General features: G+C 41.8%; 1 protein-coding gene across 1 annotated transcript; it reads right to left on the bottom strand.

The window, feature by feature from the left end:
- Positions 1 to 1423: 1423 nt before the first annotated feature.
- LOC112617231 (calnexin) lies at positions 1424 to 11336 on the bottom strand (the record flags this gene model as incomplete). The annotated part of the gene is made up of 6 exons (XM_025373977.1): positions 1424 to 3741; positions 5587 to 5666; positions 6983 to 7109; positions 7978 to 8097; positions 8744 to 8959; positions 11180 to 11336. Coding segments are annotated over 6 exons (754 nt in total), but the record flags the coding sequence as incomplete, so codon positions are not given.
- Positions 11337 to 12338: the final 1002 nt, after the last annotated feature.

Here is a 12338-nt window from a genome sequence, read left to right as displayed (position 1 = left end):
TATCCAGCCCCATAATTGGTCAGAATCGTCTAGTGAGCTGGTAGTTTCCTCTTGCACCATCCCGAATCACTGGTAGTCAGTTTCCACCTATTTATAAAAGCCCGAGCAAGTTTCAAAAGTGCAGTATTACTCACTACTTTTTAAAAAAGTCCAGAAGATGTGAGCAAAAGCATGCAGGAGTCCAGCTCCATTAGAGGGAACTGGAAATGCAAAGGATGACGTTTCACTGCAACCTCCGCCTTCCGGTTCAAGGGATTATCCTGCCTCAGCCTCCGAGTAGCTGGGATTACAGGCATGAGCCACCACGCCCGGCAATTTTTGTATTTTCAGTAGAGACGGGGTTTCTCCATGTTGGTCAGGCTGGTCTCCAACACCCAACCTCAGGTGATCTGCCTACCTCGCCCTCCCAAAGTCCTGCGATTACAGGTATGAGCCACCGCGCCCGGCCAAATACGGTCCTTTAGATAAAACTGAGTTACTCAACCAAACCAAACCAAGACAAATTATGCCCCATAATTAAAACTAATAGGCAAAGGGGAATAGAGGGACTGGAGCAATGAAACAGTGTTAGTACTAAAACTAGGTAGTGTGATGCCAAAGGATATCAGGAACTCTAGATATTGGCACTCTAATTGCTAAAAGGTTAAGCAGGAGGTGGCAGGAGGCTGCACACTGAGATACACCATCAGTAGCTCAAACATTTGTTACTCTAGCTTTTTAGCCCATGAGGTTTTATTTTAAAATCAAGAGAACAGTCAAGTATGTCTTCATACAAACGCAGCAGAAAAATACAAATACTAATGTTTCAAATGGAGAAGGTGGGCCACCAAGGCAAAAGTGCCATAATGCAGTCCAGCTTTTTTTTTTTTTTAGCATTCAAACATAGAACTTTTACACCAGAACTAAACTATTTCATTAATAGAAAAAATAGTAACTAGGAGCACTACATTCTGTGTACATACTTTTCTTCAGTATGTAACCTAAAAATTTAATAGCACATAAAAAAACTGGGCTAACTTTCAACAATATCCCTGAAGTATTTAAGTATACGTAAAATATGGAGTCTGATTCTGAACAAAGAATTTTCTAATAAACATTTCAAAGTTCAATGGTTCCCGTAAGTCTTAAAGAATATTATCTACAAATTACCAGTAGCATTCCCTCCTTTTCTGAGCTGCTGTCTACACTATTATACAACAGAAACTACTGCACTGCAATCATGTGGGCAGGAAGAGGAAAGGGCTAAACATAAAAGACTGCATCAAACTCATGTGGTGAGACAAAATCATTATTTCACTGTCCATAACAGTTTCTGCATATTAGTGAACTTTCACATAGTGGCCAATTAAAGGAAGATCAACCCACTTGAACATAGTAACACACACACATTGAAGGTTACTATCAAGAAATTCAGTCAAAAGCAGACACTTAACACAGGGCTTTAATGTAACACCATTTAGTAACGTGACAAATTGAAAAGTGAGGAGTACTTTGTGGACAAGAAAATAGAGGAACACATCTGATGGAGAGTGGGCATTTGACAACAATGGAACAGGTAACCAGCATGTAAAATCATAATATAAGTGTCTTTTTAAGAGCTGAAAGCTGCTGCTGGTCATTCATTAATATGTCAGACATTTAATCAGGAAGCTGGACCTTCAAAAAAAAACTGAAAAAAGAACCCAGAAAAGGCATTTTTGTTTTGAACAAACTTTACTAAATAACCCTGGAAAGGCAATGAACGATCTGACAATTTAAGCTCTAATGATTTAAAGCTCAGCTAGAAGAAAGTGAGGCATGACATATACTGTCAACGGAGGGTGAAGGAGGCAGATTTCTGGAAATGCAATGATCCCACACATTTGCTTCAAGGAGAAACCTGCAGACATATTTTCAGGTCTTGCTAAGTAACAACTGTTTATTTGTAATCAATACATCTGGGAAAGTCTGCTATGTAGCTAAGGTCATAGTTTGACCACAGAACAACAAATGAAAAGGAAAAAGCACTGAACATTCAGCAAGAAAAATACATCCCATCCTCTAAAGAATTTAAGTGAACCAGTTTAAAAAGAAAAAAAAAATACATACAGCCTTCATCTTTTACAAATATATTTCCTTCCCAATATCTTCCCAATATAAACACTGTGGAGTGTTTATATAATCAGTGCAAGAAACAGTATCATCGGTACATTTGAAAGCCTCTAAAGAACAACTAAAGCTAAAATAACATCTAACTCTGAATACATTTCAGTGTAGAGTAATAATAACATTATTACACTATAGTGGTGTGGGAGAGGCTCTGATAGCACCCATCTGCATTCCGCATGAAAAAACCTAAGATCACTTTTTAAAAAATTCTACAAGCCACATTTAAAAAAAAATTTGAACAGGACTGCTTTATTGTGTAATTTATGACACAACTGTTACATGAATTGCAAATGAAGGCTTAAAATATTTAGCAGCTACAAAAAAAAATCAGATAACTCATGCTTCATGTCACTCCTCCCACAAATACTTCTAGTCTGTTCAACTGCAGTCAATTCTGTATTGGCTCGCCTGTGAATTAGACTTCTAAAGTCTTTACACAGAGTAAAAGAAATGGATAAAAATCAAAGATTGTATTCTATTCTGTACTTTGACCCTGGAAAGGTATGGGTCTGCTTAAAAGAAAGAAGAAACATACACGTAATCACAATAAAGCTTAACATTATGCAGGGCTTATAATCATTTTCAGCAACGGACTGCAAGCTGCACTGTGAAGAAAATGCATAGCAGAGGAGAAAGCTGGGGATCTGAGGAAATCGGTAAGGAAAACAGTGTCAACACAGTGGAAGAAGTGATGGAGACATCTACTCCGGAGCTCACGTGCCATGCCCTGCTAGCGCTCCTTAACAAGCCACCTGCTCCAGAAGGCCACAGCCTGACCCTCCCAAGTGGAGTATGAATGCCCAAGTGCCACATGAAGCCACCTCCTCCACTACCTGCAAAGCTGTCTGGGAACTGAGCTACAGAACACACGCGCTTTCTGGTCTAACCAACATCAAGTGAAAGATTTTTTTTCTATCTATTTTTAATACAACTTAAACGCAACTTTTATATAAATTTGGGCTTCTATTCAGTCCCTCTCCTCAATTTCCTTAGGAGGAACTGAGTAATGGAAGCAAACAAAACAAGATTATAACCACAAATGACTGCACTTTAAACGTGATTATCAATTTTGAGGGACAGAGATGTGAATGTTTTACAATACCAAACTTTAAAAAAAATCTATTATAAAAACTGCAACTCATCTCCCTAACATTTTTAAATGGTGGTATTATGTTTGCACAAACAGATTAATACATTAAATTAAGCCAAGATCTTAAAGACTGGCAAAGTTCTATCATTCTATTTTAAAAAACAAAGATGTTAAAAAAAAAAAAAGAAGTTAGTTTGTTTCATGTTACATTTCACAACCATTATGTTAAATGTTTTCTTTTCTACAGAAACAGGGTCCTTTATATCACAACTGCAAGTATTTACTGCTAGATGTTTAAAGTTACACAGACTAGTGTTCAACTGGAGCCTGCTGATGGTGATGTCTTGAAGTTTTCTGAATTTCAATCTAAGGTGTGCCAGGTCCTCTCCTAGGACCACTCTTGCAGGGGGTAGGGAGAGGAAATCACAGATCAAGCTCTTAAGATTGTTTCACTCTCTTCGTGGCTTTCTGTTTCTTGGTGATCTGTTCAAAATTTCATCCTCCTATTGATTGAAAAGAAATTCACTATAATTAGCACATTTAAAACATAATAAAAGTTCACCATATTTTCAAGATCAGCCAGGCTGAGGGTAACTTATTTGAGGAAAAAATGAGAAAAATGATTAGAAGAAAATGCACCAAGAAGAATGGTTGTCTCAGAGGTGGTGGAATTATTCCTACTTCAGTTTAGTCTTCATTGTTTTCTATAAGCATACACTTTTCTCAATCTAACCCATAAACATATTCTTAAAAAGGGATCAGACACTGTGGTTTCTTCATCTTGCTTAAGTGATTTCTTAATCTTGCTTCATCCCAAACAATCTACTGGCCTATGGCACACTCGCCCCAGTCTGAGGGTAAGAAACCAAGGATTCATGAAGATGGAAGACTATCCAAGTAGACTGACTCCAAGGCTGCTGCTCTTTGTACTCTATCACAAGTTGCTAAGATTGTAAATTACCCTATGAAAATATTCCTTTTTTTTTTAAATGCGCCAGCAACTTTTTAACATGTGAGGGAGTTTGGGGGAAACATGGTCTCTACTTTTAAGAACTGCATTCTAGTTAAGACAGAACATATCCATTGAAAATATACAAAAGATACAGATAGCAATGACCTTTATTAATAGGAAGGCAGAGTTGTAGCTGGAAGTGAAACCTGAGGAGAGCTTTCCAGGAGAGACCAGACTGAGACACAGAGGTGCTGGGGGAAGGACTTTAGCGGGCAATGGTACAATGACTGTTCCCTTTCTCTCATACTCTATATATCTATCCAATCCACCACAAAACCAAGATCCAGAACCCCAACTAGTTCTCATACCCTCTGTTCCTCTCCTGTCACCCTTTGTGGGGCCACCATATCTTTCCTGGATGATTACAGGAACCTCCTAACTGGTCTCCCTGATTCTCACTGGTATATAGGAAACACAGCAGACAGTCATCATCCTGTGACAACTGTGTCCAGTAGCCTGTGATGGTTGCCTGCTTCACTAGGAGGGAAAGCCAAGTCCACACAACAGCCTGTCTAACCCGGAGCCTTCTCCACCCTTCTCTTCTCCACTCTGTCTGTCCACTCACCATACTGGCTTTGTAGACCACTTTAGGCTCTTAATACTGGCTGTTCTCTCTGCCTGGAATGCTCTTCCCACTTACATCCCCATGGAAAAGTTCTCTATCTCTTTCAAGTCTTTGGTCCAGTGTCATCTTTCCAGTAAGGTTTTTAACATGGTGACCCGCCCTACCTCTAGCACTTTTAATACTTTTTCCTGTTTTAATTTTTCATAGTTTCTCACTTCGTAATATGCTGTGTTGTTTACTTCCTTACAATGTTTACTGCTCACTGCCTGTTTCCCCCAAGTAGAATATCAGCTCCCTAAAGGCAGGGTATCTTTGTCTGTCTTATTCACTGACAATGCCTGCAACAAAATGGGCACTCAACACACATCAGGTAAATGAATGAATGAACCGATCTATGGATAACGGGGACAAAAAGTTTAGAATACAGTGATTTGTATAAGAAATACTTTTCAGGGCACTGTGAGGAGAGGCAAATAGACTGTTAATGACCCGAAGTTTCCTTCTTAGCAAGCATTTTATTATCCCCCTACAACCTTCTGCTTATTCCAGAAAATCATTTTCAGCTAAAAAGATACTTTGGAGAGGCAGATGTAGCTTAAGGTTATCAAACAAAACACTGACCGGTATCACAAAGAATTCCACTTCAACAAAATTGGTTTTAACAGAATTTTTACTGCCATAAGCCACTGTAAACTACCCTATTAAAATATTCCCTTTAAATAAATGTACCTTAAACTTGGAAAAACAGAATGTGTGACCCCTTTCCTTTACCTCTGCTTTAGGTTTTCTGTCTTCCTCCTCTTGACTGACAGTGCCACCATCTTCTTCAGCATCACTTTTCTGTTTCTCTTCTAAGACAAAAGTTAAACAACTGAGCAAAACCTGACTATTTTTGGTGATTACACATTAGCATTAGAACAAATCTCTAGATCTACAACCCTTTTTTTTTTTCTTGAGATGGAGTCTCGCTCTGTCAACCCAGGCTGGAGTGCAGTGGCGCGATCTCAGCTCACTGCAACCTCTGCCTCCAGGTTCAAGCGGTTCTCCTGCCTCAGCCTCCCAAGGAGCTGGGACTACAGGCACCCGCCACCACGCCCGGCTAAATTTTTGTATTCTTAGAAGAGACAGGGTTTTACCGTGTTAGCCAGGATGGTTTCGATCTCCTGACCTCGTGATCCACTCGCCTCAGCCTCCCAAAGTGCTGGAATTACAGGTGTGAACCACCGTGCCTGGTCAACAATTTTTTTTTTTAAGAGACAGGATCTCGCTGGGTGTGGTGGCTCACGCCTGTAATCCCAACACTTTGGGAGGCCCAGGTGGGAGAATCGCTTGAATCCGGGAGGCAAAGGCTGCAGTGAACCAAGATCACACCACTGCACTCCAGCCTAGGCAACAGGGCCAGACCACATCAAATAAAAAAATAAATAATAAATCAGCTGGGCATGTGGTCCCAGCTACTTGGGGACGGGGGAGGCTGAGGTAGGAGGATCACTTGAGCCTATAAGTTCGAGGCTGTGGTGAACTGTGATTGTGCCATTGCATTCCAACCTGAGTGACAGAGTGGGACCATGTCTTAAAAAATAAAAACAGAGGCTGGGTGCAGTGGCTCATGTCTGTAATCCTGGCACTTTGGGAGGCCGAGGTGGGTGGATCATGAGGTCAGGAGATCGAGACCATCCTGGATAATGCGGCGAAACCCTGTCTTTACTAAAAATACAAAAAAGTTAGCCAGGCATAGTGGCGGGCGCCTGTAGTCCCAGCTACTCAGGAGGCTGAGGCAGGAGAATGGTGTCAACCCAGGAGGCGGAGCGTGCAGTGAGCCGAGATCGCACCACTGCACTCCAGCCTGGGCAACAGAGCGAGACTTCATCTCAAAATAAATAAATAAATACATACATACATACATACAAAATAAACATAAAAAAGAGAGAGAGACAGACAGGACCTCACTCTGTTGCTCAGCTGGAGTGCAGTGGCACTATCCTGGCTGACTACAGCCTTAAACTCCTGGGCTCAAGCGATTTTCCTGCTGCAACCTCCCAAAGTGCTAGGATTACAGGCTTGAGCCACCATGCCTGGCTAAAAACAATCTTTAACTTGACTGTAAAGGTTTAACGACATCGTAGGGTCTTGGCTTAAAGCAGATTTTCTGGACTCTATTTCTTACCAAGTTTCTCTTCTCCTTCCTCCTCCTCATCTCCCTTGTCCTTTTCCTCTTCCTTCTCTTCTTCCTCTTCCTTCACATCCGGCTGAGGTGCATCAGTTTTCTTATACTCCATAGCACTGGTCTGTTTCTGAAATGTTCCCCAAAGTACAATTTTGTTTACATGTTCAGGTATTATGTTATATAATTCCTGAATGCCTACAGGCAAAGGTCTGTTCCAGGTTATATACAAGGATAGATATATAGAAACGAGTAAGATGTAATTCCTACCCTGAAGAGCGTGTGTGCGCATGCGTGTGCGCACATGCGCTTGTGTGTTTCAAGGTAGAATAAAAACAAAAGGGCCAGACAGGAAAATACGGGTCAAAAAAGGTGACTGCGGCACAGATACAAAGAATAGTGTCAGAGGATAAGGCTGGAAAAGGAACTTGGGATCCAGTTACAAAGTGCTATGAATGCCAGATGAAGCATAATCCTCATTTAGTAGAAGTAGAGGGCCAAAATAAGACTTCCTTTTTTTATGATAGCACATGCAAAAAAGGCTAGACAAGAAAAACTAACAATAAGGCTGTGGTACCCCAACATACTTTTTTCAGAGTGGGGAAGGTGAAGGCAAAATGGATAATGAGGAATCAAAGACTGAATTTCAAATAATAGAAATAGGTATGCCAGCAGGAAAAGCTGATTATTGGCCAAGTGACTAGTTTTATATCGAAGTTTATTGTTTTTTTTTAGAAAGCTGCTGCCGAACATTATGGAGAGTAATAGATTAGGATAAATAATAAAAGCAACCAAGGGGCTATAAATCCTGTTCCCATCTGGGCAGAATAAATGGCCACTGAGGAACAGTAAGTAAGGTTTCTGAAGTCATCACCAAACACAGCTCAGTCATTACTGAGCCACTACAAAGAAAACCTCAGGCAACATTTCTTAGTTATTTTTAATAATCACCAGAGTGATGTCTCTAAAAGTGATTCTAAAAAAACCAAACTTCCTACCTTTCCAGAACAGCAGAAGAGGATAACCAGGAACACGGGCAGGGCTACAGTTAGAATATAGACCACCCACAGCCACGGGCGCTCTTCAGCTGCCTCGATCATCTGCCCCACAACGCCTGGCTGGAAAACAAGACAGGACTGGCTGAAAGTTCCGGCTTTTGACACCAAACATAGACCGCGTTGTTCTTCCACAGCTTAGTTATGGCACGGCACTACACAGGACCTTCTTTTTCAGCGAAAATGTTCATTAAATGTAAAAAAGAAATTAGAGAAAGCCTTCATCCTCTTGCTCTCCTTATAATCAAGGTGATTTCACTCTCATAGGTGCAAAAGCTGGCTTCTACATCACCTGCAAAAGGCTCCCCAACCTCAGGGTCCAGTGAATTTCTTATCTCAGTATCCCTGGCTCTCCAATTCTTAGGTTGGCCACATGACCAGTTGTTTGAAATTCTGTATGTAGTGTAAACCGAGATTCAACATATAAGAGTGCATTAAAATATAGCCTAAATGACAAATTTTGAAATATATACCCAGATTAAAAAAAAAAAAAAACCCTGAACATAACACAAATAGACTCTAAAGCCACTACATTAGACTAATGAAATCATGCCCCAAACCCAATGTTGTGTCTTCTACAGGCATATATATGCTTGTACTTTTTATGCCAATATTGCCAAATGAAGAAAAAGATAAACCTTAACACAGACTTTCACAAAATAACAGCTCCTTACAATAACATACAAATGCACCAGCAGCAAACACGAACCTCAGCAGCCCCATCAGCAGCTTTCTTCAGGCCCCATCCATCATTGGCCCAATCATCGACTACTCTTCGATCAGCACAAATGATAAAGTTGTCAAAAAAAATGTCAGAGGTCATGGACCACAGCTCCAAACCAACAGCACTAAAGGGAGTCATTCTGAAAGGCTCCAGGTCTTCAAAGAAATCTGGATTTGGTATTTTCCTGGGTTTCCAGATTCCCTAGAAAAAAATGTTTTAGAAAATGATTTCAGATAATGATCAACAAAAGTTTGTGGTGAATCTACTGTAAGAGAAATTTTGCATGAACAATGGAAAGAAATGCCAACTTCATGAAACTTGAAATAAGCAACAGGAAAATAAATAATAAATGCTACAGATTATTTTACACACTCTGCCTCTAAGATTGCAGGACTCCAACTACTTCCAATTTCTACTATCACCCATGACCTTGGTCCAAACCAGCCCCTCAAGTTCCTGGCCCATTCAACAGCCTTCACTCTTATCAGCTGCTAATGAGAATGGGAGTGTAAGTCAGTACATACTTCTTCAGTGGTGATTTAAAATAAAACATACATGATCATCAACCAGCTATTCACTTCTAGATAACTACCTAGAGAAATACTTACAACATACACCCACATATGTACAAGGATTATTACAGCAGCAGTGACTCTGAAAGCAAAAGTGACAATCCACCTAAATGGCCACCAACAGGAGAACAACTAAAGGGCAACTTCTTTTTCACTGCAACCTCTGCCTCCTGTGTTCAAGTGATCCTTGTGCCTCAGCCTCGTGACTGAGCAGCTGGGACTACAGGTGTGTGCCACCATACCCAGCCAATGTTTGTGCTTTTAGTAGAGATGGTGTTGGCCAGGCTGGTGTCGAACTCCTGACCTCAGGTGATCCACCCACCTCGGACTCTCAAGTGCTGGGATTACAGGCGTTGAGCCACTACGCCCGGCCTAAAGGGCAACTTTTTTAAAGTAAAATTTTTATTTTATCTTATTGCTTGACTACACAATTAAAAATACATTCACATAACATCTTTAAAGACTATGAGGAAAAAAAAATTTACAAACAGAAAAACATATTTTACTATATGTACATGTACATAACTATGCAAAGATCCTGCTGCAACGTTTTCACAGTATCAGAGCAGCTTCCCCGTTTCTGTATATCTATGTACGTATATTAGCATATGTATATAGACAAAGTAGAAATTAATGATTATAAATAATTTTAATTGCCACTCTTTGTAGAGATTATAAATAATTTTACTTGGCTAGAAAGATAAAAAGAACAAAGGTCTGAGGGTGTACATTTCTGCATGAGGCCCAAAGCTTCACAACCTTACTACTTGTATCCTTACCATCTCCCCTTTGGGCCTCAATCTCTTTATAGTTGCAAGCATTGAGGCCAAGCAGTGAGCTGACTTGTAGTCAAGATGCCGACTCATACCACAGTCCTCCACCCACCACGTCACAGACCATCCAGACTCAGCTGTGGATCTTATGGCTGAAGCAACCCTGGCACCCAAGAGCAGGGTACCCAAATCAACAGTTTTCCATTTTTCTTTTCCTTCTGTTTTTAAATATAGTTACAGAGGAATTATGAAAGTTATACTTGGCTGGGCATGGTGGCTCCCGCCTGTAATCCCAGGACTTTGAAGGGCCGAGGCAGGTGGATCACCTAAGGTCGGGAGTTCAAGACCAGCCTGGCCAGCATGGCGAAACCCTGTCTCGACTGAAAATACAAAAAATTAGCCAGGTGAGGTGGTGCATGCCTGTGCTCCCAGCTACTCAGGAGGCTGAGGCAGGAGAATCGCTTGAACCCAAGGTGGAGGTGGCAGTGTGCCGAGATTGCACCATTGCACTCTAGCCTGGGCGCTAGAGTGAGACTCAGTCTCAAAGAAAAGGAAGTTGACCGGGTACGGTGGCTCATGCCTGTAATCTCAGCATTTTAGGAGGCTGAGGTGGGGGATCGCGAGGTCAGGAGTTTGAGACCAGCCTGGCCAACATGGTGAAACCCTGTCTCTACTAAAAATACAAAAATTAGCCAGGCGTGGTGGCAGGCGCCTGGAATCTCAGCTACTAGGGAGTCTGAGGCAAGAGAACTGCTTGAAACTGGAAAGCAGAGGTTACAGTGAGCCGAGATCACGCCACTGCCCTCCAGCCTGGGTAGAAGAGTGAAATTCCGTCTCAAAAAAAAAGAAAAAAAAGTTACATAAAGTTATTCACTCCAGTTTCTAGGTTTATCTTTGCAACACCTCACCCAATAAGCTCTCTTTCAACTTAGGATGTCTACCTTCTGCTTTTAATTCAATAGCTTGAATATAATGAACAACCATAATGACCAACCTGGCAGCCTGACTCTAGATAAAACTTCTATCTGAATACAAACAGATCAATGAAAGCAACTCAACCATCAAGACGCACAAACCTGGTAACTGGGATTGTCAATCATAGGAGGCTTCCATTTGCCTTTATAATTGGGGTTGTCAATCATAGGTCGCTGCCAGACACCACATCCAGGGGCTGACTCGCATTTAGGGTTGGCAATCTGAGGAGCCTCCCATTCTCCATCCATGTCTTCATCCCTATGGAGGTACAAATAACAAATTATAAACAGGTTCTGTGATGCAGGACTATGAACAGCTGGCTGGCCCAGGGCTGCCAAGATCCTGCTGAAATGTTTTCACAGTATCAGACCAGCTTCTCCTGTTTCTGTTTTTCCAGTAATAACAGTTTTTCAGGAAAAATATATATATATTTTTTTTTTTTTTTGAGACGGAGTCTCGCTCTGTAGCCCAGGCTGGAGTGCAGTGGCCGGATCTCAGCTCACTGCAAGCTCCGCCTCCCGGGTTCACGCCATTCTCCGGCCTCAGCCTCCCGAGTAGCTGGGACTACAGGCGCCCGCCATCTCGCCCGGCTATTTTTTGCATTTCTTAGTAGAGACGGGGTTTCACTGTGTTCGCCAGGATGGTCTCGATCTCCTGACCTCGTGATCCGCCCATCTCGGCCTCCCAAAGTGCTGGGATTACAGGCTTGAGCCACCGCGCCCGGCCGAAAAATATATTTTTTAAAAAAGAAAATATAATTAAAATTGTCAAATTCTACCCTGAAATTGGGGAACTTGGCTATATTTAAGTATTAAGTTTGACTTCCATAAAAACAGGTAACATATGCTGGGTGTGGTGGCTCACGCCTGTAATCCCAGCACTTTGGGAGGCCAAGGCAGGCAGATCACTTGAGGTCAGGACTTTTTTTTTTTTTGAGACGGAGTCTCGCTCTGTAGCCCAGGCTGGAGTGCAGTGGCCAGATCTCGGCTCACTGCAAGCTCCGCCTCCCGGGTTCACGCCATTCTCCTGCCTCAGCCTCCCGAGTAGCTGGGACTACAGGCGCCCGCCACCACGCCCGGCTAGTTTTTTGTATTTTTTAGTAGAGACGGGGTTTCACCATGTTAGCCAGGATGGTCTCGATCTCCTGACCTCGTGATCCGCCCGTCTCGGCCTCCCAAAGTGCTGGGATTACAGGCTTGAGCCACCGCGCCCGGCCAAGGTCAGGACTTTTTTTTTTTTTTTTTTTTTTTTTTTTTTTTT

This window comes from Theropithecus gelada, unplaced genomic scaffold, assembly GCF_003255815.1.
Source record: "Theropithecus gelada isolate Dixy unplaced genomic scaffold, Tgel_1.0 HiC_scaffold_15925, whole genome shotgun sequence".
NCBI lineage: Eukaryota > Metazoa > Chordata > Mammalia > Primates > Cercopithecidae > Theropithecus > Theropithecus gelada.
The sequence above is the reverse complement of the archived record's forward strand: the minus strand, read 5'-3'. Positions and strand labels throughout refer to the sequence as shown.